The sequence below is a fragment of the Branchiostoma lanceolatum genome, chromosome 4 (genome assembly GCF_035083965.1).
Source record: "Branchiostoma lanceolatum isolate klBraLanc5 chromosome 4, klBraLanc5.hap2, whole genome shotgun sequence".
Lineage (NCBI taxonomy): Eukaryota > Metazoa > Chordata > Leptocardii > Amphioxiformes > Branchiostomatidae > Branchiostoma > Branchiostoma lanceolatum.
The window spans coordinates 11,568,732-11,592,496 of record NC_089725.1 but is presented as its reverse complement, the minus strand read 5'-3'; the positions used below and the strand labels follow the sequence as shown (position 1 = coordinate 11,592,496).

Sequence of the window (23,765 nt, the reverse complement as noted above, 5' to 3'; positions counted from 1 at the left end):
CAGTTGTTTGAGTAATTGCTTTTTGGCGTATCTTATTACCTGGATGTCTAATCTTCATCGACGTAATGTGTGGTTCTGTTTTCACATGGATTTATTTATTCAAAACAGTAAACTTGTTTCAAAATAGGATCCTGACAAATGTCTGTACTACTAGTATGTCTTTTACAAGGATAATTTTAACCTATGAAATGTATAACTGGTATATCAACAACCCTTTGGTGTAATACGCCAGTTAAATATAAAGTTAAAGTCCTCTTGCGCCACTTAGTGGAGCCTATGGCGGCGCCCATCTCTGATTCGCAGCCCTTGACCACACAACTTTGTGCAAGTCTCTACAGCAGGGGGCTAGTCCGCTGGTAGTGGTGTGTGTTTAACTTCCATACTCTTTCCCAAACACACCAGCTTGCATTAAAATATGAAAATTAACCTTCAGGCTACGGTGCCTTACAGGTGACTTTATACATATAACTTCATCCTGCTGCAGATCTAGACTTTATTCAGCATGCTTAAGGTTAATTTGTATATGGTTTTTATATTAACCATAGTAGACAAAACAATTATGAGCTGTTGTCAAGATTGTTTCTGAGTTGGTCCACCACTGTATTCATTTTGTAAATTTGCATATCATCATTGTAAAAGTCTAATTTTTCAACTGTTAAACTCTAAATTTCTTGTCATAACTAGAACACTAGGGGATAGTTGCTGTCACGTGGCCCAGGAGTGGGCCATGACAGCCAGACATCTGTCACACGGTGTAGTCAGGGACGCGGCGACGTACTTCCGACACCGTTCACACTTCTGATGGGAGGCTGGAGAAACGTGGAGGGTGAAAGTGGCCGTCCGCTTGCTGCCATCTGGGAGGAAAAAGATTCCTCGTTATTGTAGAACCAAATGGATTAATGTTTACTTGTACTATACAGTGTGATAGTACTAGGTTACACAAAAGTCATATGTGTGAATAAAAAACAAACAATTCACAGCTTTCAAAAGTATGTTATTTGCAAGCAAATACACCATAGCATCATTTACAAAGAACTTGCCCAAACTGCAAGAAATCGGGCTGACGATTAATCATTTTGTGATATGAGGGGCATTCAATGCTTTCTCAGCCTCACCCAGATGGAAGGGGCACAACTTGAAGTTTGGGGCATAGTTATGAAGTATGAAGACTTTAATGTATGTCCCCCAAAACCCAACTAATTATGATCTTTACTTTGGAGGTGACTCTCTTGAGTTTTGTTTGTTTGTTTGAACCTTTGTTTATTCATGATAAGCTCAAATCGGCACGCAGGCCGCTTTTCATTGAGGTCATGAGGGAAGAGGTAAGGATATGTTGGATATTCATAAAAGGCTTCATGCTTTATATTCATGCCCTAAAATTTGAGTTGTGCCCTCTTTTTCTGGGTGAGACCGTGAACTTATTAAACGCCCCTTGTATCTATCAAAAAAGCAAACATACCTGCTTCTGATATTACACACTCATATTGTGACACTTTAGACACAGTTTGTTGAGACACAGATGATGGACTGTTCTCTTGATGGTCTTCTTGATGCAGAGAGACAAACGATGACATCATCGTCTCACACAGGTCAGAGGTACAAGACGTCTCCTCAGACTGCAACACCTGAAGTAACGACACATGGATCTCAGGGTGTTTCCCAGAGCTTGATACTACCAAACAGCTTGTGTAGATCTTAAACAACAAAATCCTCTTTTAAAGTTTCAAACAAAATTGCCAGTGCAGTTCAAAAACAAACTGCTAGGGGAGCCAAACCTAGACCACATTCCCTGGCCCCAAATTCCCTGTTGGATATTAACTATTTTCATCTAATCTATCCATTGAATAGATGTGTCATACATTAGCATGTGAGTACCTTTAGGATGTCATACACTGTACTTGATGCAAAAATGGCCACATCATACAGCCTGGGGTCTGCTGACTCTATCTGCCTGTTGAAGGCATCCCTCACATCATCAGCCACTCCCCACAGGGGCTCCAGGTCAGGTCTGTACCAGGCAGGGTCACTCTCAAACCAGCTGGACTTGAACACACTCGGAGCTTCTGAAGAGAGATATATCAGGTAAAGTTAAAACTCTGAAACATTTCAGCATATGAAGACTTGTTACATGATTCTATTTGATCTGTCTTTTCAAGCATTCCCTTTTTGTTTTCTCTCATACAGTACTGATGAAGTGCCTGGTACAGGTGAGGTAAGACAGGTAACACACCTGGTAAAGGTGAGGCAGGACAGGTAACACCTGGTACAGGTGAGGTAGGACAGGTAGCACCTGGTACAGGTGAGGTAGGACTGGTAACACCTGGTACAGGTGAAGTAGGATAAGTAACACCTAGTACAGGTGAGGGAAGACAGGTAACACCTGGTACAGGTAAAGTTGGATAGGTAACACACCTGTTACAGATACATGTACATGTACATGTACATACCTTCCCCCAGACAGGTGTGGTGCAGGTAGATCTCCTCGGCCAGGTGAGGCAGGACAGGTGCAAGAGTCTTGGTCAACACATCCAGGATGTGGAACTGGACGGTCTGGCAGCCACGCCGGCCTGTCGAGGTCTGGTCATCACAGTACAACCTGGAGTGGAGGACAAGTGTGAAACAGCAGGAATACCCACCTACCTACATAGTCTCTTGACCTGACCTGGTTGTTAGGTTAGGGTTGTATCAAAACCTGTTGTAATTATTGAATTGTGCATGAAATAGAACATTTAACAAATACTCATAAAATATGAAAAAAAGATAAAAAGATGAAAAACGGAGATGGGCATTGCCCTATGCACCATCTGGTGTGGGACTTTAATTAACATGAAAGATGATGAACGAACAGTTTAGCAACACAAAGGCACAAGAACAATGGAACTATATATTATAAGACCTGACAGGTGTTGCCAGCAGTCCCTCACCTGTCCTTGGTAATGTTGAGGTAGAAGCTGGACAGTTCCTTAGTGACCAGACCCAGGGTCAGGTATTGCACTTTGGTGAAATGGAAGTTTTCATAGGCATCCGTTACCTGTGAAAGTAACACTGGTTAATATACTCAGGGCTCAAAATAGTGGGTGCATGTGCACCTGTGTGCACCCAAAATTGGAGCTGTGCACCTAATTTTTGACAGTGGGTGCACCAGTGCACCTAGATATTTTTGTAGGCTATAGGGTAAAGGCACTATTGTATACTACGTATAAAGAATGTTCTTGAAATGTAAGAATCAGAAAAAGCAATATAACCTTTTGTTGTACTTTATTTCATGTATCACTTGTCTGAAATTTTAAGATAAGCTATAGAATTACAGATTGAAGTTCTTATCAAAAGCGTTAAACTTTGTAATTAAGTTTTGCTGACATTCAACTTTATTCTATGTGGTGCACCCCAAATTCTTTCTGTGCACCTAATTTTTTTGGTTGGGTGCACCAGTGCACCTACATGTATTTCCAAAAATGAATTTCGAGCCCTGATACTTGTTGCTGCCTTACAGAAATATTTTTTGGCAATGCCTCAGGGGCAGAGCCTGCTTTTGCAACGTAAGGATATAATTTTAAGGGGTTTATTACAATGTACTGTTATCCAACCAAGGGACGATATGCCAAATGACAAATTATTCAAGCAACTGTATAAAATTTGGAAACGGTCAAACGGGAAGGGACAATATGCTCTAATACAATAAATGATGATTTGATAACCCGTATAAGACCCACCTTCTGTGCGTACTGATACAGAACATGTAGCATGTACTGGTCCACAGGCCGGAGCTGGTGATACAATACTGTGTGTTCTGCTGGGCTGAACCCAGACAGATTCCCCAACAGGAAGCGCAGAATTCGACGTACCTATAATGATGCAAGCTTCACTTAGGCGCAATAGATGTTATGTGATTTTCGATTTTAGAAAAAAGGAATACACTGAACATAGTGACTTAACAGTTTTTCTGAAATGTATCATTATATTTCTACTGGTATCATCATTGTTGTTGTTCTCAAAAAAGTTAAACAAAAAATTTAACGAAAAAAAAAATGTTGTAAACCACATTCACCAAAAGAATTTGTATATAGAAGTCCAGACAAATTCTAAGGTTTTTTTAAAGTTGTCATTGCCGTTGGCTGACCTTAAGCACAGTGTCCCTGGCTGTGTTAAGGATGTTATTGCCGATGTAGACGTGGCTGTGCACATCTGACCCCGCCACCCACCAGCGAAGCACATCTGCTCCGTATGCCGGGTGCTTGTCTCTGTTCTGGGGTGGGGGGAATTTTACACTGTTAAGGCTGCAAAGACTGAAATTACGTAACTGCTTAGTGTAAAAAATAAACAGCTTCGATGCTAACACAAAGTTCAGTTTGCACTTTGGTAAAGTTGAAATATTCAGTTTTAAATTATGATGGTGCCTAATGAAGTATTAACAGCTTACATTAGTCATTGTTATGTTCACTTTCAAGTAAGGTTTGTAAGAGTAAAGACAAAGCCTACCTTTCCTCCACTGACCACCAGGTTTGGATCCACCACGTTCCCCAGGGACTTGGACATCTTGGTGCCATCCTCGGCCATAGCAAAGCCATGTACAAATACACACCTGTCACAGGTACAGAGGAGACACACATTCAAAGGCTTACATGTGTCATCTGTACAGGTAGCACCACACTGTTAATAAATGACAGTTGAAGGGTTTAGATTTAATGTAAAATTTGCACACATGCAATTACAGTCAAACCTGTCTATAGCGGTCACTCAAGGGACTGGCCAAAACTGGCCGCTAAGGACAGGTGGCCGCTATGGAGAAAATGTCGATTAATTGACCACGAGTGACACATATTTTCAGTACCCACTGAGATACATTTATTCACCGTACAGTACACATGTAAACATTGCATAGGTAAGTCACATTTTAGAAAGTCGATTGTTGTTCTTTTACTTCTATTATGGGCTTGAAAAAAGAATTATTGTATCTGCCAACTCCAAAATCCATGGCTTGCTCGGGCTTCATGTCTGAACAGACCAGCATCGCCATACTCTACTCTTGATCCTTCGCGACTGCTTCGCTGCAGGCACACGCGTCACCAACGAGTTTTAATCATATGAAACAAAGTCCTTCGCAGCAAAATGCCACCTAGTTAGTTAAGAACAAAATACATGTTGCTCAGTTGCCACTTACTGTTCGTTTTCGACCGTTTTGAAACATAAAATCGTGGCGATAGTTTTCCTTAGTCTGTTGTTGTTTCGCTTCCCGCTTGTCATTATCAGCTTCTACCATTATGCTAATAGGGTACTCAGAAGAAGGTCGCTCTTTTGATGGCTTTTTCTTTTCAGAAAATTGCAATAGCCCAAATTTTACATCATATTTAATGTTATTCATATTTCTTTGGAAGCTTTTGGTAAAGTAATTATCTTCAGTGATACTTTGCAGCTAAACAAATTTAGCGCATTATACCTCCGAAACAGTGGTGTCTTCCGTTGACCTTTGTGCTGCTTGTTTGAAAATTGCGCGAAACACGTTTTGACTTTGAGCACCGAGGAAAACGGATATTGGGCCGGCATTCAAACATTTCCCGAACTTACCGCATCAGCTACATGTGCGAGTTGTATTTTCCAAAAAGCTGCCGTAGTATTTGTCCAGTCGAAATGCACAGAAATGGTCAATTTTGCTACGATGTACAAACGCAAGCCATGTGAAGAAAATTATACTGACTTCGTGTCAAACCATGGATTTTCTAACAAAGATAAAAAATTCTTGTTTTCTTTATTATCATCCTATCCAGTTGAGCTTCTACCGGCGCGCCGTGACCGTTACCGACAGTGTTACTGTACTCGCGGGACTGAAAATCGTCTGGCCGCGACCGCGTTGGACAGGTGGCCGCTATAGCCTAATTCTTAATGCTTATGTCAATGGGAAAAATCCAAGGGACCGACAAAAAGTGACCACTATGGGCAGGTGGCCGCTATGCAAAGGTGACCGCTAGTACAGGTTTGACTGTATTCTAATTTACAAAGCAACAATCAGGCATGGTCCCAAGGCCTGTCATATCTGAGGCACTGTCCCTGCATTACATGTGATTACCTGTAGGGGGCTCTGTCCCTCACTGCCACACTGGTGAGAAGAGAAGACTGAAACCACCCTCCGTGTTGGTCCTTTCCCTCCAGGTACATGTCAGCTACCCCTCCTGAATCTACAAAACAGAGGAATGATAGTTATTATCAGATATTTAAAAAGCTTATAATAGACATAACAGGTTAATCAGGTTAAAGAAATTTTGCTCATATAAGATGTGTGACAGGTGATGTACATTCAAGCTCACATATCAGAGGAAAATTGACACGCTAGCTTCAGTATTCCTTACTCAGTTTTACATGCTTTATACTGAAAGGATCACAGTTATCCAGACATCAGTTAGTTGCAGTGTATATACATGTACAACCAAATGAAGTTGGCATGGTATGGCTTTAGACAGAGTTTTGAATCTTTTACTACAGCATAAATCACCTTCTAACACAGCAGCCCAGGACACCCCACTGTCGAACCAGATATCCAAGATGTCTGCACCCTTGTCAAACTCACTGACATCCCTGTAGCCAGCCTATGGGTGAAAAAATTAATGATGCATGTGAAAATATAATGTACCTAACTGACAATATACTATTCCCCTATGGCTATATGATATAAAAGTACATTCCACAACTATTAACGTCTTCAACCGGGTATTTGTAGTTGATCAGTCAAGGATGCACAAATGTTATCTCTGGGACATTCTACTGGGTCATAGAGATCAGATCCATGTATAAGAATTATTATCATCCTATAACATTGTCCGGACTTCATGACAGTTGTGACTTGTGAGTACCTTCCTAATGACATCATCAGGCAGTAGTTCCTCCATGGGAAGTGTCCACCAGCAGTCTGTCCCTTCTCTCCTCACCAGGCTCACCACATGATCAACTGATTCTCTGGGATCAGAAAACATCACAACATTAATAGCGTGACAGCACATTTCATGGGAGCAATTCCACTCATACTCAGTATAAAAATACCTGTTTTACCTTAATATAAAGGGGCCATTGTATTGATATGTACCAAAAGTTCTAACAGTGATGGATCTTCTTTCGAGTCATTTGTAGCACCAGTCAAACCTGGTCGGGAACCACCAGGTGCAGGCAACCACATTGAAACAGTCCCGTCCATTTGTACTTACTTAAACCCGCCCTGTCCTGAGCAACCACCTGCCCTTAGGAACCATTTTTACAGTCCCTTGAGTGGTTGCTGAGGACAGGTTTGACTGCACTATATATATATAAACCACTTTCCCTCTAAACAAGACAATGTGCTTACTTGGTGAGGAGAGGTTTCCCGGACTCCCTGTGATAGAAGACGGGTATGGGCACACCCCACACCCTCTGTCTGGAGATGCACCAGTAGTTCCGGGTGGACACCCAGGCCTTCAGACTGTTGGCTGCTGTTCCCTCAGGGTACATCCTGACGCCATCTATCAGATCCTGATGGAATGACATGTACATATTAAACTGTAAATGGTGGGGGACTCAATTCTGCTGTAGGAGGGAAAAGTACATGGAAGCGTTACCCGTGTTTTATAAAACCATTGTAAATATTTCACAATTTACAGAAGTTGTTCAAACAGGTAAGGACAGAACTTAATACTTTATCATTACTCCAAACCAGGAACATGAATTTCATCTTACCACAGCTCTATCTTTGATACTGTTGGTGTTCACGAACCACTGTAGACTGGCCCGTATAAACACTGGTTTCTTAGTTCTCCAGTCGTAAGGATAGCTGTGCTTGTAGTTCTGCTCATGTACCAGGTGACCAGCCGATCTCAACTGCTCTACAACTGTAAAGTCATAGAAAAACAGTCTGTTAAAGTGTGAGCAATTGACAATGAAATGTCAACAATGTGTGCCAATACGCAAGTTAATGAAAGTTAAAATTCAACACATCAGTTTCTCTTCATGTTGTCGTTAAGAAAATGTAAAAGAATCTATTAGATAGCGAATATCTCTCACCTGTTTCATTTCCATCTGTGAAGATGTTCTTGCCATTAAGGTGTGGTCCAGCCTGGTCAGTGTATCTACCATCTTCATCAACCATAGTGACCTGTCAAGAGAAGCCATCTTATGAAAAAGTCTGAACTATATACAAATGTACATGCAAAATTCTATTTCTATCACAGGGCTTGAAATACTGGGTGCATGTGCACCTGTGTGCACCCAAAGTTGGAGCTGTGCACCTAATTTTTGACTGTGGGTGCACCAGTGCACCTAGATATTTTTGAAGGCTATAGGGTAGAGGTACTATTGTACACTGGTATGCAAAATGTTGAAGTATCTGAAAAAGTACTATAACCTTTGTTGTACTTTGTTCGATGCATTACTGGTTTGAAATTTTGAAGTTAGCTATAGAATTTCAGATTGAAGTTCTTAAGAGCGTGAAACTTAAATATGTTTTGCTGACATTCATTGTGGTGCACCCAAAATTCTGTCTGTGCACCTAATTTTTTGGTTGGGTGCACCAGTGCCCCTATTTCCAAAAACGAATTTCGAGTCCTGTATCAAGTTGATGACACCACAGATTCACAGTTTACATTTTTCCCATCTATCCAGGAGGACTCATGGCATGCCTTTCAAGTATGCCATGTATGTATTACTAAGTTAATCATAATTACTTCAAGCATTAGACGGTCAGATAAAACTATTGTTTACATGTCTCTGATACTACTGGTTCTGCTGTCAAGTGCAGTGGTAGACATCTATAAAAGAAGGTAAGCTACCGTACCACAGGAAGCTGGAAGGCCAGTGCTGCAGTGTAGTCCTCCATGCCATGTGCCGGTGCAGTGTGCACCAGTCCTGTACCTTTGGCCATGCTGACATGGTAGGCTGGGAGCAGGGGAGACACCTTACCATGGATGGTAGGGTGCTGACATGTACTACCTTCTAGAGTACTACCTGTAGAGGCAATGGAAGCATATAGTGTATGTACATGTAAGTCCTAATTCATTTTCACGTAAAAAAATGCAAATACCTTCTAGAGTACTGTAAATGCATTTAAGTTTGCATGGTTTTTATTTTGCGATAAAATGGAGTGTTTGCAGTGGTTTGAAGTTTGCGTTTGAAACAATAATAGCACTATAGTCATAGGTGGGCAAAAAGTTTTGCTGTGGTTTTAAGTTCGCGCGAAGAGTTCAATGCGAAAACCGCGAGCATAAAACCACCGTGAACATTTCTGCGTTTACAGTATCACCGGCAATGGATGCATATAGTGTAAGTCCTGACTTATTTTTATGTAAAAAAAAAAAAGGAAGGAGTATTTTCAGCTTCTGGGCTGCCATGGTGGATCGGGTGGAAGAGGTGGACTGGTCATTCAAGTACATGTAATTCAAATGGTATCCTTACAATGAAAGTCTTTAAAGCTTAGTATCAGTAGTATCAAACATATCAAATGTTAGATATCTAACCACATTATAACCTCCTTGGTTAAACATACCTGGAAAAGTGTTCAGGACATCCAAGCTTGTGCCGAGGACTTGAGCAGTGCCCTCTACCCGTTCAGCAGCCAGTATGTACAGCTGTCCCGTAGTCTTACACTGGCAAAGGGAATATCTGGGGAAAGTACGTAGAAATAAAAAAGACTCTTGATTTTAATTCCTCAGACTGAGAAATGGGAAGATTTATCATTCCATGAACAACAGAACCAAGAAGACATAATATATCACACATACATGAATCTGTGGTGTAAAAACCTTGTACTGAAATTCAGGTCTGAGTCATGTTGGATTGTATATTTTGTGGACAGACAAAAGAAGAAAAAAAGTGGAGACTTTTCTTACTCATGACTAGGTGTGTAGCACATGGCTTCATTGGCAGGTATGGTCCAGGGTAAGGTTGTCCAAGTCAGGACTGAAACATCACATCTTCCTCCTGCAGGGAAAAAAAAATTACTGTTTAATCTACTTAAAAATGAATGCATAATCACGGTCAACACCAATAAACTGACTATTCAATCGTTCACACTTTCGTTGCTTTAACATAAAACATATCTATGACAGGACCTCTCCTTGGTATTGAACTGAGTATCACCAACTATGACATATCTGTGACAGGACCTCTCCTTTGTATTGAACTGAGTACCAACAACTTTAACATACCTGTGACAGGACCTCTCCTTGGTGCTGAACTGAGTATCACTAACTATGACATATCTCTGACAGGACCTCTCCTTGGTACTGAACTGAGTATCACTAACTATGACATATATCTGACAGGACCTCTCCTTGGTACTGAACTGAGTATCACTAACTATGACATATCTCTGACAGGACCTCTCCTTGGTACTGAACTGAGTGGAATTGCATGGCATAATGGCAGGGTGTTTGGTCCAGAACCCAGAGGTCATGGGTTCAAATTCCTTGACATACCACCTTAAACAATAGCTTCGAATGATATAATCTACAAATGATGTAAGCTCTTTAATGTAGTATGTACTGTAATTAGCCTAGTTAATAATGTTGAAAATCAAAATCTAGGATGTCATTTTTTGAAAAAATGTAGTGTCCATACCCCCTCTTGATTTCTACATTAAAAGATAGTTGCTCTTACCCACTATGGCTTTTAAGGCTGGTGACAGAGTAGCCAATGGGAACTTGGCATAGACTGCATGGCTGACATGGTCTTCTTTATACTCTAACTCAGCTTCTGCAAGTGCAGTTCTGAAACAAAGCAACGTATGGATAAACCACCCGTATCTCTTGACATTTCCAAAATCTCTTCTGTATAAACTTCATGAACATAAATTTTGCTTATGTAAGCATAGGCTGTAGGCCTCGGAAGGAGAGTTTGTACTATAGGCAGGCGCGCTAGGCGGGTGCGCGGATCCCGAACTAACCCGAAAGCCGACCTCGCCCGAAGCGCGGCCGAAGGGCGCGCCCCCGAAGCGCGGCCGAAGGGCGTGCCCCGTGGCGCCAAGAGCGAATTCCTCGCGAAGCGAGGAATGAGCGAAGTTAGCCCCGAGTGGCTTTCGCGCAAGGGACGACGGGAGACCGACGGGTATTTGCATAACTACCGACGGGGAAGTCTTACGCAACTGCTCAGCGGAGAAGAAAACTCGCTATTGTTTTGAGTCCGCGGAGCCGGGGCCAAATGCCCATGATGTAAGGTAGTTTTTTCCTTTTCATTTCTGTATTTAACACTTCTTTGGTAGCCATGCACATACAATACTGAGTATACAATGTTCTGATCTAGAAGACAGTAAGGCCTACCTTGATGATGGAGAGTAGAAAACTGGTTTGAAGTCCTGGTATATATAGTCCTGCCATAGAAACATGCCAATATTATGTATCATGTACATCAAAATATAATGTCAAAAATAGCACTATAAAAAAAGTTGAAAGCAGACTTCACTAAACAATGACTAATAATCAATAAATAATGAACTTACCTTTTCATACATTTTGTAAAATAGCTCCAGCTGTTTAGCTTCATACTGTTTATCAAATGTGAAGTAACATCCGTTATCCCTGGGGAATTATAAACAGAAATGGGAAAATTTACATATTTAATACCGTAAAATTCCTATTTACGTACGCACCCCTCCTAACGTACGCACCCCCGATTTGGGGACGATTGTGGGCCTGACTCAGTGAGTTGAAACGTTCAGGGGAAAAACCCTCCTAACGTACGCACCCCCTCTCCAGCATTTCGGTGGATAGTTAAGAGGTTGACATGAATGATCATCCTTCCGATGATGTTTACCGACTTAAAGGGTTACTGAGAAAATGTTTCTGGGTAGAAAATATCAAACAATTTAAATATATCTATTATTTATTCTTTATTACTGATTGATTGTGTGGTAGCATTCCACACTTAATTTGCATGAAGATGTACCGTACTCTCATGCAGATATGCGATTTTTCCGAGGAAGAACCCCTCCTAACGTACGCGCCCCGACTTTGGAGTCAGCCTGGAGCACCTGCTTGCAACTTGAAAAGTTTAAAAAGTGCGTACGTAAATAGGGATTTTACGGTATGTGGAAATCAATTCCCAACTATTGTTGTGGAATGTGCAATTGATGTGTGATATCTGTTATGACTGGAAAAAATTAGGTACTTATCATCCGTCTTAACTAAATGTGTGACTGAAAAAACTACAAGAAACAAAGAGAAAATCTTGTTGGTATATTCTCCATCTAAATAAATGAATTGTTACAGTAATAGAAGCTCACCAGTCTGCCATGACTCCCCATCTGCGAAAGGCAGCCACCTGATTTCTGATGGCCTTCTCTGCAAACTGCTTTGCTGGTGACAACAAGGGATAAAAGGAGTTTAGATACATACCTGAGCCTATGTCACAGTGTAATATGGGTATTTAAATAATTAATTTTGCAACTGTAGACGCTAAACTGAAAGTGCAAAATAAGTTCAGGTCTGTCACTGTATAAAGGAATTCAGATTTAACCAGATTATATTTTCGGGATTCTAGGATACTTGCTGACGAGAAATCAAACTTGTCACTGCCTCCTTCTTTACTGACATGAACAAAGTGGCACTGCTGTGGCGTAATAGCAGGGTGTTTGGCCCAGAACCCAGAGGTCCTGGGTTCAAATCCTGGGTCCCCTGACTTGTTCCGTTGACGCTGTGCCCTTGGGAAAGGCTTTGCTGTATACTGGGTATGCAATACAAACAAAAAAACCATATTTGTCACAGTACAATATAACACATTCAGACCTTTGTTCCTGATCTGGAGAGGCTGCAGATGTCTGAAGCTGTCCCTGCCCTCTGACAGTGCCTTTAGCTCTATGGGCAGCCCATGGCAGTCCCAGCCTGGTCTGTAGTCCACACGGTAACCACGCAGCAGTTTGTACCTGTTTATCATGTCCTTAAGGATCTGAAAAAAGGTACAGCTCAGATCATCATTCCAACTTTAATTAGAGTTCCACTATCTCAAACATTCACCAAAAGATATTACACATGTTCCTTAATGAAGTTACACTGCAGTATCTTAGAAAGCTGCTAGGGGGCCATTGTCGACCTTGAACTTTGATTTCCTGACCATATTTTGCAGTATATGTTAATTTCAATCTTCCTTCACTATTTTTTTTGGCTTTCAAACAGGTGGCAGCTTTCATTGCCAACATTGGACAATGATATACAATTTATTTTCATGCCTAATACATGTTTCAGAATAGGATTAACATGAAAAGTATATGAAAAAAGATATAGAATCTCAAAGATAAAGAAAATATTCCATCCTGCAGCTGTAACCCCCATTAACATCAATCCGCTGGGTTACATAAATTCACCACTTTGAAAAACAGTGAGTTTGAGAGATCTCTAGTGCAGCATCCCCAGGTATGCATATTTTAGATATACAGAAGTGCATTATACTGGGGGGACATTGGATTGGAGATTTGTTTCGGATGTCATCTTTTCAGGGTGTCAGAATTATGTACCCTGATAGAATTATAAATGTTAGTAGATGTTACAGTAGACAGTGTTGTCCTTACCTTGTTGAGGGCATGTCCCACATGAGGGTCACCATTGGCGTACGGCGGTCCGTCGTGGAGAACAAAGTCCTTCTGCCTGTCCTGTTGTCTCTGCCAGGAGTACAGCTCAGAGAAACCACAAACCTTAACAAAAGATAAGCAACATTGCATAATCTAGAAATAAAGAAACACGGGTGTGGAATTTTAGAAAGTTTTTGTTACATGACAGTGGTCTGAAACCTTTACCTGAAACTCTAGTTAGAATCACCATATCTGAGAAAAACTATCAAAGTTAAAGTTTATCTAAAGTTCATTTCCATTTCCATTTGTACCTGACGAAAAGGGTGCTACAATGCCATCACCAGGAGCTACGAATGATCCTTACAATTTGGGAGGATGCTGTATCCGTGGAATTCCGTCTCAGCGCTGTCATTGTCCCAGAGCTATGAATAATGCCATGACATCGGTATTTACCTTTTGGATTTCTACCTCTTCAGCAGCAGGGTTCTTCGGTCTGATGGGAAATGTTGTCTTTGGTAGGAGAATAGAGTCGCTGTACTTCTTACTGCTGGCATGCCGCTTTCCCGGTAAGGAGAGGGGGTGTGTCTGCCATCTCTGACAAGTCCTCGTCCTTACAACTGGGATGCTGCACACACTTACTTTCCTCCAAGTCATCAGCATAGTTGGGTCCAGTAAAGTTTATGAATATATGTTTAAATAAAACTCTGTTTCAACTTTGCATAACAGTGTTGTTGTTCTTCTAGCTCTCGATCTTGCATCATATCTGAAATAGATAATCGCAGTACCATTGACAGTCTGTTCCTGTCAATAAGACATTTTCCTACACTATTGACAGGTGCATGCAGGATGAGTCTTCAACCTTGGGGATTCCCCAGATGATATGGCTGTTCCATCAAGTGCCATTACCACAGAGAAAGGTTTGATTCTTATCGTTTTAGGAAATAATTCTGAGCATCTATCTATCGCATTTGCCATACAGGATGCCAGAATCAAACATCTCAGCTACATGCATAATTTCTCAGTTCAAGATTTTTGCCCCTCCCCCGCCCCCATACGTTACCAGCGGGCGCACTTGATTACTGCAACTCTTAGTGAATACAGCTACTTGGTTACATTCATACAAGAATTCTACATCTACTTAGATGAGCATTGTGTTTCAAAAGGTCTAGAATATCTTTGAACAATAGAGAAAACGGACAAACACGTGGACTTCACCTGCCTTAGCCGTGTGTTGATCTCGAAGTTCAACTTTGACCTTTGGAGCTTTGAAAGCCACCAACCAGGAGTCATCTTTAGTGATCATGTTTCATGAGATGTATCATTGATAACATAAAAGTACGTTCCACAAAAATTTACATATTTATTTCATTACTCTTGTTGATTTCAATTTCTAAGAATCTTTGCGGCTAGTTCTACTGCCACTATTTGTTGGGTGCGTTTTGCTGCGGTTTAAGGCAGGTGTCTTGTGACAAGTGAAAGTCGCTGGTTGGTAACGCAGGTCAGGAGGAAGTTCGGTCGTCCTCATGTTTCCGCAGGAATTCGGCATGTTTTGACGCGTTACAAGATGTCAGACGCGTACAGAGACTTCCCTAAGGTCTTCCCAGACCACGTTCACGGGATGCTTGTCCGCTCAGCGCTGAGAGGGGCGGAGAATGTCGGTGTGGGTTCGGCGGATCTCGGAGCTCCTACCCCCATCCCCGTGGGCCCCTCCTACCTTCCCAACGCTACCTTTGGGCTAACGGTGACATACATCGTTCTCTATGCGCTGCTATTTATGTTCATCTACGCGCAGCTGTGGCTCATACTGTACTACAGACACAAGAGGCTCAGTTACCAGACTGTCTTCCTGTTTTTATGCCTGTTCTGGTCGGGCTTGAGGACTACTCTGTTTTCGTTCTACTTCAAAAATTGCGTCTTGGCCAACAACCTGTCGACTTTCCCCTACTGGCTGCTGTACTGCTGCCCAGTATGCCTCCAGTTCATCACTCTGTGTCTTCTCAACATGTATTTTGCACAGGTGAGATGTTCGTAGTCAGTTCTGTACATGTGTATGTTGTAGTTAAATGTCTAATGTTATGAATAAAATGGTGTCTTTCTTCAAATTCAAGCAGAAGTTTGAAAAGGGAAGTAAAGAGAAGACTATATAGCATCATCAGTTCACACGCACAGATTGACATACATTTTGTAAAATGAAGAGGCCACCACCTACATATACTTTGTATGGCGTGATAAGTTTCCTCCTGTGTCTTTTAATGCCCCCCTTCAACGCGTGCATGCACACACACACACACACACACACACACACACACACACACACACACACACATACATCAGTTTATATTTGCATCCTTTACATGGTTGTAACTCTCGGTTCAAAAGAAGGCCACTAGTTGGATTGACTTTCTCACAACACTGAAGAATATCCTTGGACGTGTTGTGAAGCTCTGACCGCGGTCAGGCCAGCCTTGCTGCCTGGTGTTTATGTACCAACTATGTGACCCCTGCTGTGTGTACAAAGTGCAAATAGCCTGACCCAACCAGTACATATTGACATGTCCAGGATATGATGTAATACATTAATGGGAATGAAAACAAAGAGTAGAACATTGACTGCTACACTTTTAATGCTATATATATATATATATTATCATTATATATGTATAGAAACCAAAGTGTAGAGGTCCTGAGATTTTTGTATTGTCTGTCCATTTCATTTAAGAAAAGCGCTTTGGTCATATTTCTCGCAGAGTGAGCCACTGTGACTTATCATTTATGTTGAAAAAAAATGGTCTGCTTGTCTCAAGCTTTTTATTTTGATATGCTTTTGCAAAGTCCAGTGCATATTATACTATTGCATTTGCAAAATCTAAAATATTTATGTAAAAACTTTACATAAAACATTTTGTGCAACTTAATTCCAATTCAAGACTTTGTGAAAATGTTTGTTGAGTAGTGTGAACCATAGTGAAGGTCTTGCTAATATTGATTGTGACGAACCAACATCAGTAACCTGTTAAGTGCTAATGTGTCCTTGTTATTGATAAGGATGAAATGGCATGCAGCAGTCCGAGTGAGGATTAGTGCTAAAGGTCTCCCATTTGGGGTCCCTCGAAAGTGCGTAATGGAACGAAATGGAACGAAATGGAACGAAATGGAACGAAATGGAACGAAATGGAACGAAATGGAACGAAATGGAACGAAATGGAACGAACTAAAACAACATATGCAACATTATGAAATGAAATACCAGTAGATAGCGAAATATAAGGAGTAGGCCGGAACAGAAAGCATTTTAGATACAGAAGTGAGTGGTAGATACATAATATTACGTGTTTTATTTCTTGAATCTATGTGATAATATTAGATAAAACGCTTTTGTTGCGTTTGTGTGGCTAGATTCTTTCCTGAAAATGGAGGCGCCGCGTGCAAAGGGATCGATCCGCCGCTCTTCCTTGTGTACCAACGATCTGCAAATGAACTGCTGCAAATAGCAGGGAAAACAAGCAAACGGAACTGAGTATCCAGCCTGGGTGCCATCCTATTTCTACCGGGGCTCCTACACTCGCTGCCCTAAAAAAAAATTTTTTAGGGTAGCGAGTGTAGGAGCCCCGGTAGAAATAGGATGGCACCCAGGCTACTGAGTATCGAAGTTAGGACTAGATTATACAGTTGGTGGTAACATTGCATCTCATAATTCACCAAGAGGGCATGAGGCAAGCGTTATTTTATTATTTATACAGCGTGTTTGCGTGTTGCGGGACGGAACTCTTCTCCCCCAAATGGAGCCCCCCATACAAATAAACCGCCATTTTTGCCAGCGCGACGGAACTGTGGGCGTGCTACTGACAGGTTGAATCAAACTCCGACTTTCCAGTTATTGACATACAGTTTTAGTCCATAACTAGTACGTAGCATATGCATATCTCCGCAACAACGATGTTTATACAACCAATTTTTCGGCTCAAAGTCAGACCCCTGTCGGAGAATGGACCCCACCGTTAATGATATGCAAATGAAGCTCTGCGCTGCGTCACCAATTTCACACATTTCACACTCCATTCAAACACGGACGTGGAGTCCTCTGGAGACATTTCTGCTTTCTCCACTTGAGACATTCCTTGCTCACGACAAAACAAAGGGAGGGTGTGAACGAGCAGGACAAGTATTTCACGGTTCACACAACACGCAAACACGCTAGCTGTATACATGATAAGATGACGCTTGTCTCATGCCCTCTTGGAGATGCAATGTTACCACCAACTTCTGTATAATCTGGTCCTAACTTCGATACTCAGTTCCGTTTGCTTGTTTTCCCTGCTATTTGCGGATTTGCAGCAGTTCATTTGTAGATCGTTGGTACACAAGGAAGAGCGGCGGATAGATCTCTTTGCACGCGGCGCCTCCATTTCCAGGGAAGAATCTAGCTAGCCTGAGTACCAACCTCCGTAGTGACCGCTGGCTCAAAAGAATTCGCTTGCTAACCACGGAGTCTGACCCTGCGCGTATCCGTAACGGCTGTCTCATTATTACGTAATGAGGGGAATTCGAGCTGCGTTCGGTGCCATTTTTCGTTCCAAGGTGTCTCTATTGCCCTGTTCGGGTCCAGTTTTGAAAGAATCGCCATGGCAACAGTTCTTAGAACCTACCCGTTACGAAGAACAGTGTGGCATGGGGAGGAGCTTAGACGAATGGGGCCAATCAGCGAGCTCGTTCAAAATCTAAACGAATATCTGAATAACAGCCGTTACGGATACGCGCAGGGTCAGACTCCGTGGTTAGCAAGCGAATTCTTTTGAGCCAGCGGTCACTACGGAGGTTGGTACTCAGGCTAGAATCTAGCCAAACAAACGCGACAAAAACGTTGTATTTAATATTATCACATAGATTCAAGAAATAAAACATGTTATATTATGTATTTACCACTCACTTACTTCTGTATTTAAAATGCTTCTTGTTCCGGTCTACTCCTTATAATTCGCTATCTACTGGTATTTCATTTCATAATGTTACATATGTTGTTTTAGTTCGTTCCATTTCGTTCCATTTCGTTCCATTTCGTTCTATTTCGTTCCATTTCGTTCCATTTCGTACTTTTGGGGGACCGCCCATTTGCAGCTGTTCCATCAAACAAAAGTGTAATGACCTGTGTGAAATGGGAAACACAATGGCTTAAATGAACAGTACTAGTTGAGTCTCATTATGTGTAAGGAATGGATGCTTAAATATACAATAGAGAAGAAAATTGATGGTTTATTGTTGACATTTTTATTGCTCCACATGTCTCAGGTATACCAGTGAAAGGACATAGTCTCACTTGGATTCAAAGTCATGCAGAAATAAATAGTTTAAACGAACAAACAAAATCCATCTCAGCATATTTGCAGCTCCAAGAATTATGCTTGAATGTGTATATTTCTTTGATAGGTTTTAACATTGCTTTATTTTTGTTCAAAAGTATTACTAATATCCATAACCTCCACCTTACAAGCATTATTCTTTTTCTCAACAGGTGGTCTTCAAAGCAAAAGGCAAATATGCCTCAAATCCCAGCAGATATAAGTAAGTAGTGTTCTTGGTTATAACTTACATCATCTTGCTTTATGCTTCTACCAAAGATATGAATTTATGTCTGGGGACATTCATTTTTGTATCAGTTCTTTTTGCACTGAAGTGAACATGACATGAGCATCCCTGCCTTTCTCACAGACGACCACTGAAGATAGCATTTGGAGTGGCGGTTCTGATCTTTGTGGTCACTAACATCACCTGTGCAGTCCTGATACGTCAGTACAATGGACAGGACATTCCAGAGGTAGGGCTTACTCATCATCATTATCATTGGGTCCTCTTACGAGATGTAACAAGTATAGTGCTTACTCACCTTCTACTAAGTTCTTGTGTTCAGCAGTGTTGGACAATAGACCGATCCTGACTGTCCATCACAATGAGAGAATGACAATCAGTAGTGAGACAGTGGCTTCATGTCCATAGAATATTTTGCATTCTTACGTTTTTATTTTGCATTCCGATATTGTGACGGAGGTCGGCGGGGCTATGAGAGCAGTCTATTACATTTTACCTGTCCAATTTGAAGTGAAGTTAATCAAAAACAACATTTCTTTAACATCAATGATTGTAATCTTTATAAGGTTGAGGACATTTTTGTGACATGGGCTATTATGTAAATTAGGGCATAGTTTGCATAGTCTATGAGAAAATAATTTTTGATGAAGGTATGAGGTCATTGATATCTGGTTTGTTATTCAGGTATGCAATCATCCAAGTCCCAAAGTTGGTAGTTGCAAACAGTTCCCATATATTTAAACACAGGAATATGGACTAGTAGTACTACTTTAATAGGCTGAAAATTCTTTTAATTGTAAATTCTAAATTCAAATCAGCATATTGTGCACTACTGTAGTACCGATGATTATGATTTACTAGTAACCCAACATTGTATTCAATACAATGTATTTGTTTTCATTTCCACAGGGCATCATTGCAGGCAGGGTTGTTATCAACGACTCCCTGTTTGTGATTTCTGCCATTCTGCTGTCTGTCTGTATTTACAAGATTGCCAGAATGCCAACAGCAAATGTTTTACTGGAAGCTAAGGTACATCTTTTTTTCCACTTGTCACTATTGTTAACTTGCACTATCTGACAGTGTATGCTATGTCTTTTTCCATGCACTATTACAAGTTTCAATTAGCCAGCGGGCAAGAACTTGCAAATAGAGAAAATAAAAATAATTCAACGTGATTCCTCTGGTCAGACTCTGTTATTTCTTGGGTGATGGATTTTGCAATGTTACTTTTCAGTATGGCAGACAAGCTTGATAAGTCCACAATCGTTTCAAGTAGCTTAAATCGGCGGCCTCTTTTAATCCTAGGGCTTTACAGTGGGCCAGTCCATTGCGGCATCAGTAGGGATCATCCTGCTGTATGTGTCTCGTGCCATGTACAACCTGATCGCCGTCTCACCCATTCCCACACCAACCCTCGGTTACAGCTGGCTCAATGTCTCTGATCAGGTAGGATGTTGCACATATCTTTAGCAATCTGAAGTAGCCAGCTGGCACCCAATTCCCTATTGGTTACAGAGTTAGGCAGCAGGGAGAGGGTTAACACGCAAGCATCAAGTCCTTGTATCAGATACATGTATATTAAATAGTATATGAAACCAATAGAATATCTTCCACCTTTACAGTCACTTGGAGACTTGAAGAGCTTGACAACATGCAGCTGAAAGGAAGTAGTTGACTCAGTGTATATGTAGAATGTTGTCCTGAATAATGTGCTATGTTTTCCCAGGCTGACCTGTTGAACCTGGGGGCCAGTGACCTGAACTACATTGTGTTTGGGCTGGTTCTGTTCTTCTGGGAGCTCCTGCCCACCTCCATTGTGGTCATCCTGTACCGAGTCAGGCGCCCTCCTCAAGATCTGGTAAGTTATTCTCTAACGCTCCTTACTGCACTGTACCCCACTAACATAGTGTTTTACTTTAGATATTTGACTTGCTGTGCCACTGTACATGTTACCAGTATGAAGTTTTAAAAAATTGTTTCTTTAAGCCCAGTGTGTGTTCTTGTTTCTCCAGATGTCATCAGGCATGTCCACCCAGAGCTATAAATACTTCTTTGACAACCCGAGGAGGTACGACAGTGATGATGATCTTTCCAGGGTGCACAGCAGAAGTGGCAGGTACATGTTGTATGATACTATTTATTCTCAATAGCATACATGTTGTATGATATTCTTCAGGTTCACCTACCGGTATAAGCCCCACACTACTTGATGTTCAGTTAGCACATGGCTGATTTATTTTTAAATGTCCATATTCTCCTCCTCCCAGCCAATACGACATTCCGACGCTGCCAGTCACCCCCAGTTCGTACTCCATCAACAGCAGCACCCCCACCCCCCGGGGCTACGGCACCATCATGAGGAGCAGCAGCGGGAGTTACCCCTCGGGGCAGTACGGCATGCCCGGCACCACCCCCCCTCTCCTGTTCAACACGGGGAACGTCAACCCTGGGGGCAGGCACCAGGTGTATGATGGGACATGAGGGCAGAGGCATGCCATAGACCAGATGTATGATGGGTAATGAGATTGAAAACGGGAGTGAAGATGTAGGAAGGGAATATGACAGAAATATGAAGTTATTTTATGACTTGATGTAGCTCGTGTGAAGTAACTTTTAAATACTAAATGCTTCTCTAGTAAAATTGTGATGTATACTTATTAAATGAAGGAATGGTACGTACCTTTTCACGTAAATGAGAAGAGGAGGAAAGCATGTAAAAAGAATCAACAAAATCAATATGAGTCATGCCAATCAAAAGGAGATTCAAGATTGTAACATTTAATGTACATGTAAGAACTGTAAATTTGAAATGGTTTTGCTGTAATGGCCATCAGTCACTTAAGATAAACATATCAAGTGTAGAGAGAATAGACCATGTTGGAATAAAACATGGTGACAGTGAAATAATTCTTGCGGTGGGTACCAACACCAGAGAAACAAAGATGATAAAAGTATGAACTGATGTGATTGATTTCACAGGTTAAGAGAAAAATAAGAGCTGTGTGTGTTTTTACTTGCTTTTTTTTTATCGTCCAGTTGTTGACATACTGGGGTTCGGTTGTGATGTCTTGTAAAGACAAATACTGGAACTTTGTGGTCTTGGATTGATCCTAAGTGCTGTACATGAGGTTCTGTGGCAAAGTACATCACAAGTTCTTTCACCTTTGTCATGGCGATATAAGCTTCTCCAAAAGAAATGATGGCTGTGATGAGTTACAGTACTTTCATACCAGTGTTTTTTTGTCAATTTTTATTTTGTTTCTGGAGGTGGTTTATTTTACATCTTTGTGATGAAGACATGGCATACAGGACATGAAGGGGGAATTAAAGCTTATTTTGTGTCCAAGTATATTGTATATAAGGTTTGCTTGAAGTTGCAACATACCTTGACATACATGTTACTAATCTTATTGATAAGTTGGGAATATGGGTAGCATTGTATCAAAGAATGTTGTTAACATCAAGCATCAGAGACCTGTTGGTAGTAACATTTCTCCAACTGCCAGTTTGCATGTAATTACCTCACATACCGCTGTGTTATTTTTGGGAAGGCATTATGAAGTTCTCCCACTATTACAATTATACATTTTTTTTCCTTAAATGAACATCTTTTAGTTGTTGCTGTCCTTGAACAGGGTCTCCATGCTGTTACTGTTTTAAAGAAATGGAATGGCTGTCGAAAGGTTGTAGGTAGAATTTACCTACTTCGATAAATGGTTAAGATGAAATGGAGAGCTGTGCTTCCTAAGGAATTGCACAATTGTGTGCCATAATGAAATGAGTGGGAATGTCTGCTGAGCAGATCCACTGGCACTGTGATATGGAATATTTGTAAAAAATTGTAGTGTGTTCACCTGAGAAGTACAATTTGTAGCAAATATGTTAGGATCAAATGGAATCATGTTGTAAATACAATATTTCTGTGCCTACATAAAGTCAGCATGAGGTACATACATATAGCAAACAGCTGTTACCCTATATAATGATTCTTGAAGTCAGAATCTTGAATACATGTACCCTGGTATTTTTTTGAGATTGAACTGTTCTCTTAATAGAGTGCATGGATGTAGATTGTTGACAAGCTGTTTCATTTAAATTCATTTTGGCAATCTGGCCTAGTTTTTCCCTCTATTTGTTTTCCTTAATTTGCATTATTACTAGTTTGCGGCGCATTGCATTGCTTTTATGTTAACCTTTTCTTTTATCTGTCTGTTTAATGTATATGTTTTTGAATGATATGATATAAAGATGTAAGATTACAAAAGTATGCTCTTTTTTAATAAGACTTGAAATGGAGTTGCTTATGTGTTGATATGCTGTAACTAGAATAAATTAAGCTAAAGATAAGGTTGAAAATGTATTGCCAACCCTGTTAAACATTCTTCACTCCCCTGCACTGTAAGAGCTAAGGAGTCCATGATAACGCACATGTGTACAATGTATGAAATCTCCTGTTAAGATGATGAATTCAATTTGAAAGAACACTAATGTGGTAATGAAGACTGGGTATGCAGCATCCTAATGCACCAAACTGCTTGATCAGAATAATAAAGCAATAAAAAATGTTCAATTCTTGCAGCAGTGATATACTTTTTTCTAGCTTTGGAGGCTGGGCATATTTTTGTTCATATCAGGAATTATACCATTTTCTCATTAATTATTGAAA

The 23,765-nt window shown here is 40.9% G+C and overlaps 2 protein-coding genes across 2 annotated transcripts; one reads left to right on the top strand and one right to left on the bottom strand.

Annotated features, from left to right (window-relative positions):
* Positions 1-73: 73 nt before the first annotated feature.
* On the bottom strand, positions 74-14,681 carry LOC136432569 (isoleucine--tRNA ligase, mitochondrial-like). The gene is made up of 24 exons (XM_066423953.1): positions 13,967-14,681; positions 13,514-13,636; positions 12,735-12,894; positions 12,233-12,305; positions 11,450-11,528; positions 11,271-11,320; positions 10,612-10,721; positions 9,843-9,933; positions 9,500-9,615; positions 8,792-8,961; positions 8,023-8,113; positions 7,699-7,850; positions 7,331-7,494; positions 6,846-6,948; positions 6,488-6,581; positions 6,065-6,173; positions 4,480-4,582; positions 4,121-4,246; positions 3,714-3,845; positions 2,925-3,031; positions 2,448-2,596; positions 1,876-2,063; positions 1,460-1,625; positions 74-854 (listed from the first exon to the last, which is right to left on the bottom strand). Exons 1-24 carry the CDS (start codon positions 14,171-14,173, stop codon positions 706-708), a joined length of 3,012 nt encoding a protein of 1,003 aa, XP_066280050.1. The 5' UTR covers positions 14,174-14,681; the 3' UTR covers positions 74-705.
* A 285-nt stretch (positions 14,682-14,966) lies between these two features.
* LOC136432568 (G protein-coupled receptor 137Ba-like) lies at positions 14,967-23,669 on the top strand. Its single transcript, XM_066423952.1, has 8 exons — positions 14,967-15,530; positions 19,023-19,072; positions 19,220-19,325; positions 20,006-20,128; positions 20,405-20,545; positions 20,826-20,957; positions 21,112-21,215; positions 21,367-23,669. The coding sequence occupies exons 1-8, from the start codon at positions 15,078-15,080 to the stop codon at positions 21,578-21,580; spliced, it is 1,323 nt and encodes a 440-aa protein (XP_066280049.1). The 5' UTR covers positions 14,967-15,077; the 3' UTR covers positions 21,581-23,669.
* Positions 23,670-23,765: the final 96 nt, after the last annotated feature.

Bases quoted from the DNA above. Each gene is read 5' to 3' on its own strand.
- LOC136432569 (XM_066423953.1), bottom strand. From the start codon at position 14,173: ATGCTGATGACTTGGAGGAAAGTAAGTGTGTGCAGCATCCCAGTTGTA. The intron at 9,934-10,611 runs GTAAGAGCAACT...TTTTCCCTGCAG, and splicing joins AGCCTTAAAAGCCATAGTGG to GAGGAAGATGTGATGTTTCA. The intron at 1,626-1,875 runs GTACTCACATGC...TCGTTACTTCAG, and splicing joins CAGTGTATGACATCCTAAAG to GTGTTGCAGTCTGAGGAGAC.
- LOC136432568 (XM_066423952.1), top strand. From the start codon at position 15,078: ATGTCAGACGCGTACAGAGACTTCCCTAAGGTCTTCCCAGACCACGTT. The intron at 15,531-19,022 runs GTGAGATGTTCG...TTTTCTCAACAG, and splicing joins TCAACATGTATTTTGCACAG to GTGGTCTTCAAAGCAAAAGG. The intron at 21,216-21,366 runs GTACATGTTGTA...TCCTCCTCCCAG, and splicing joins GTGCACAGCAGAAGTGGCAG to CCAATACGACATTCCGACGC.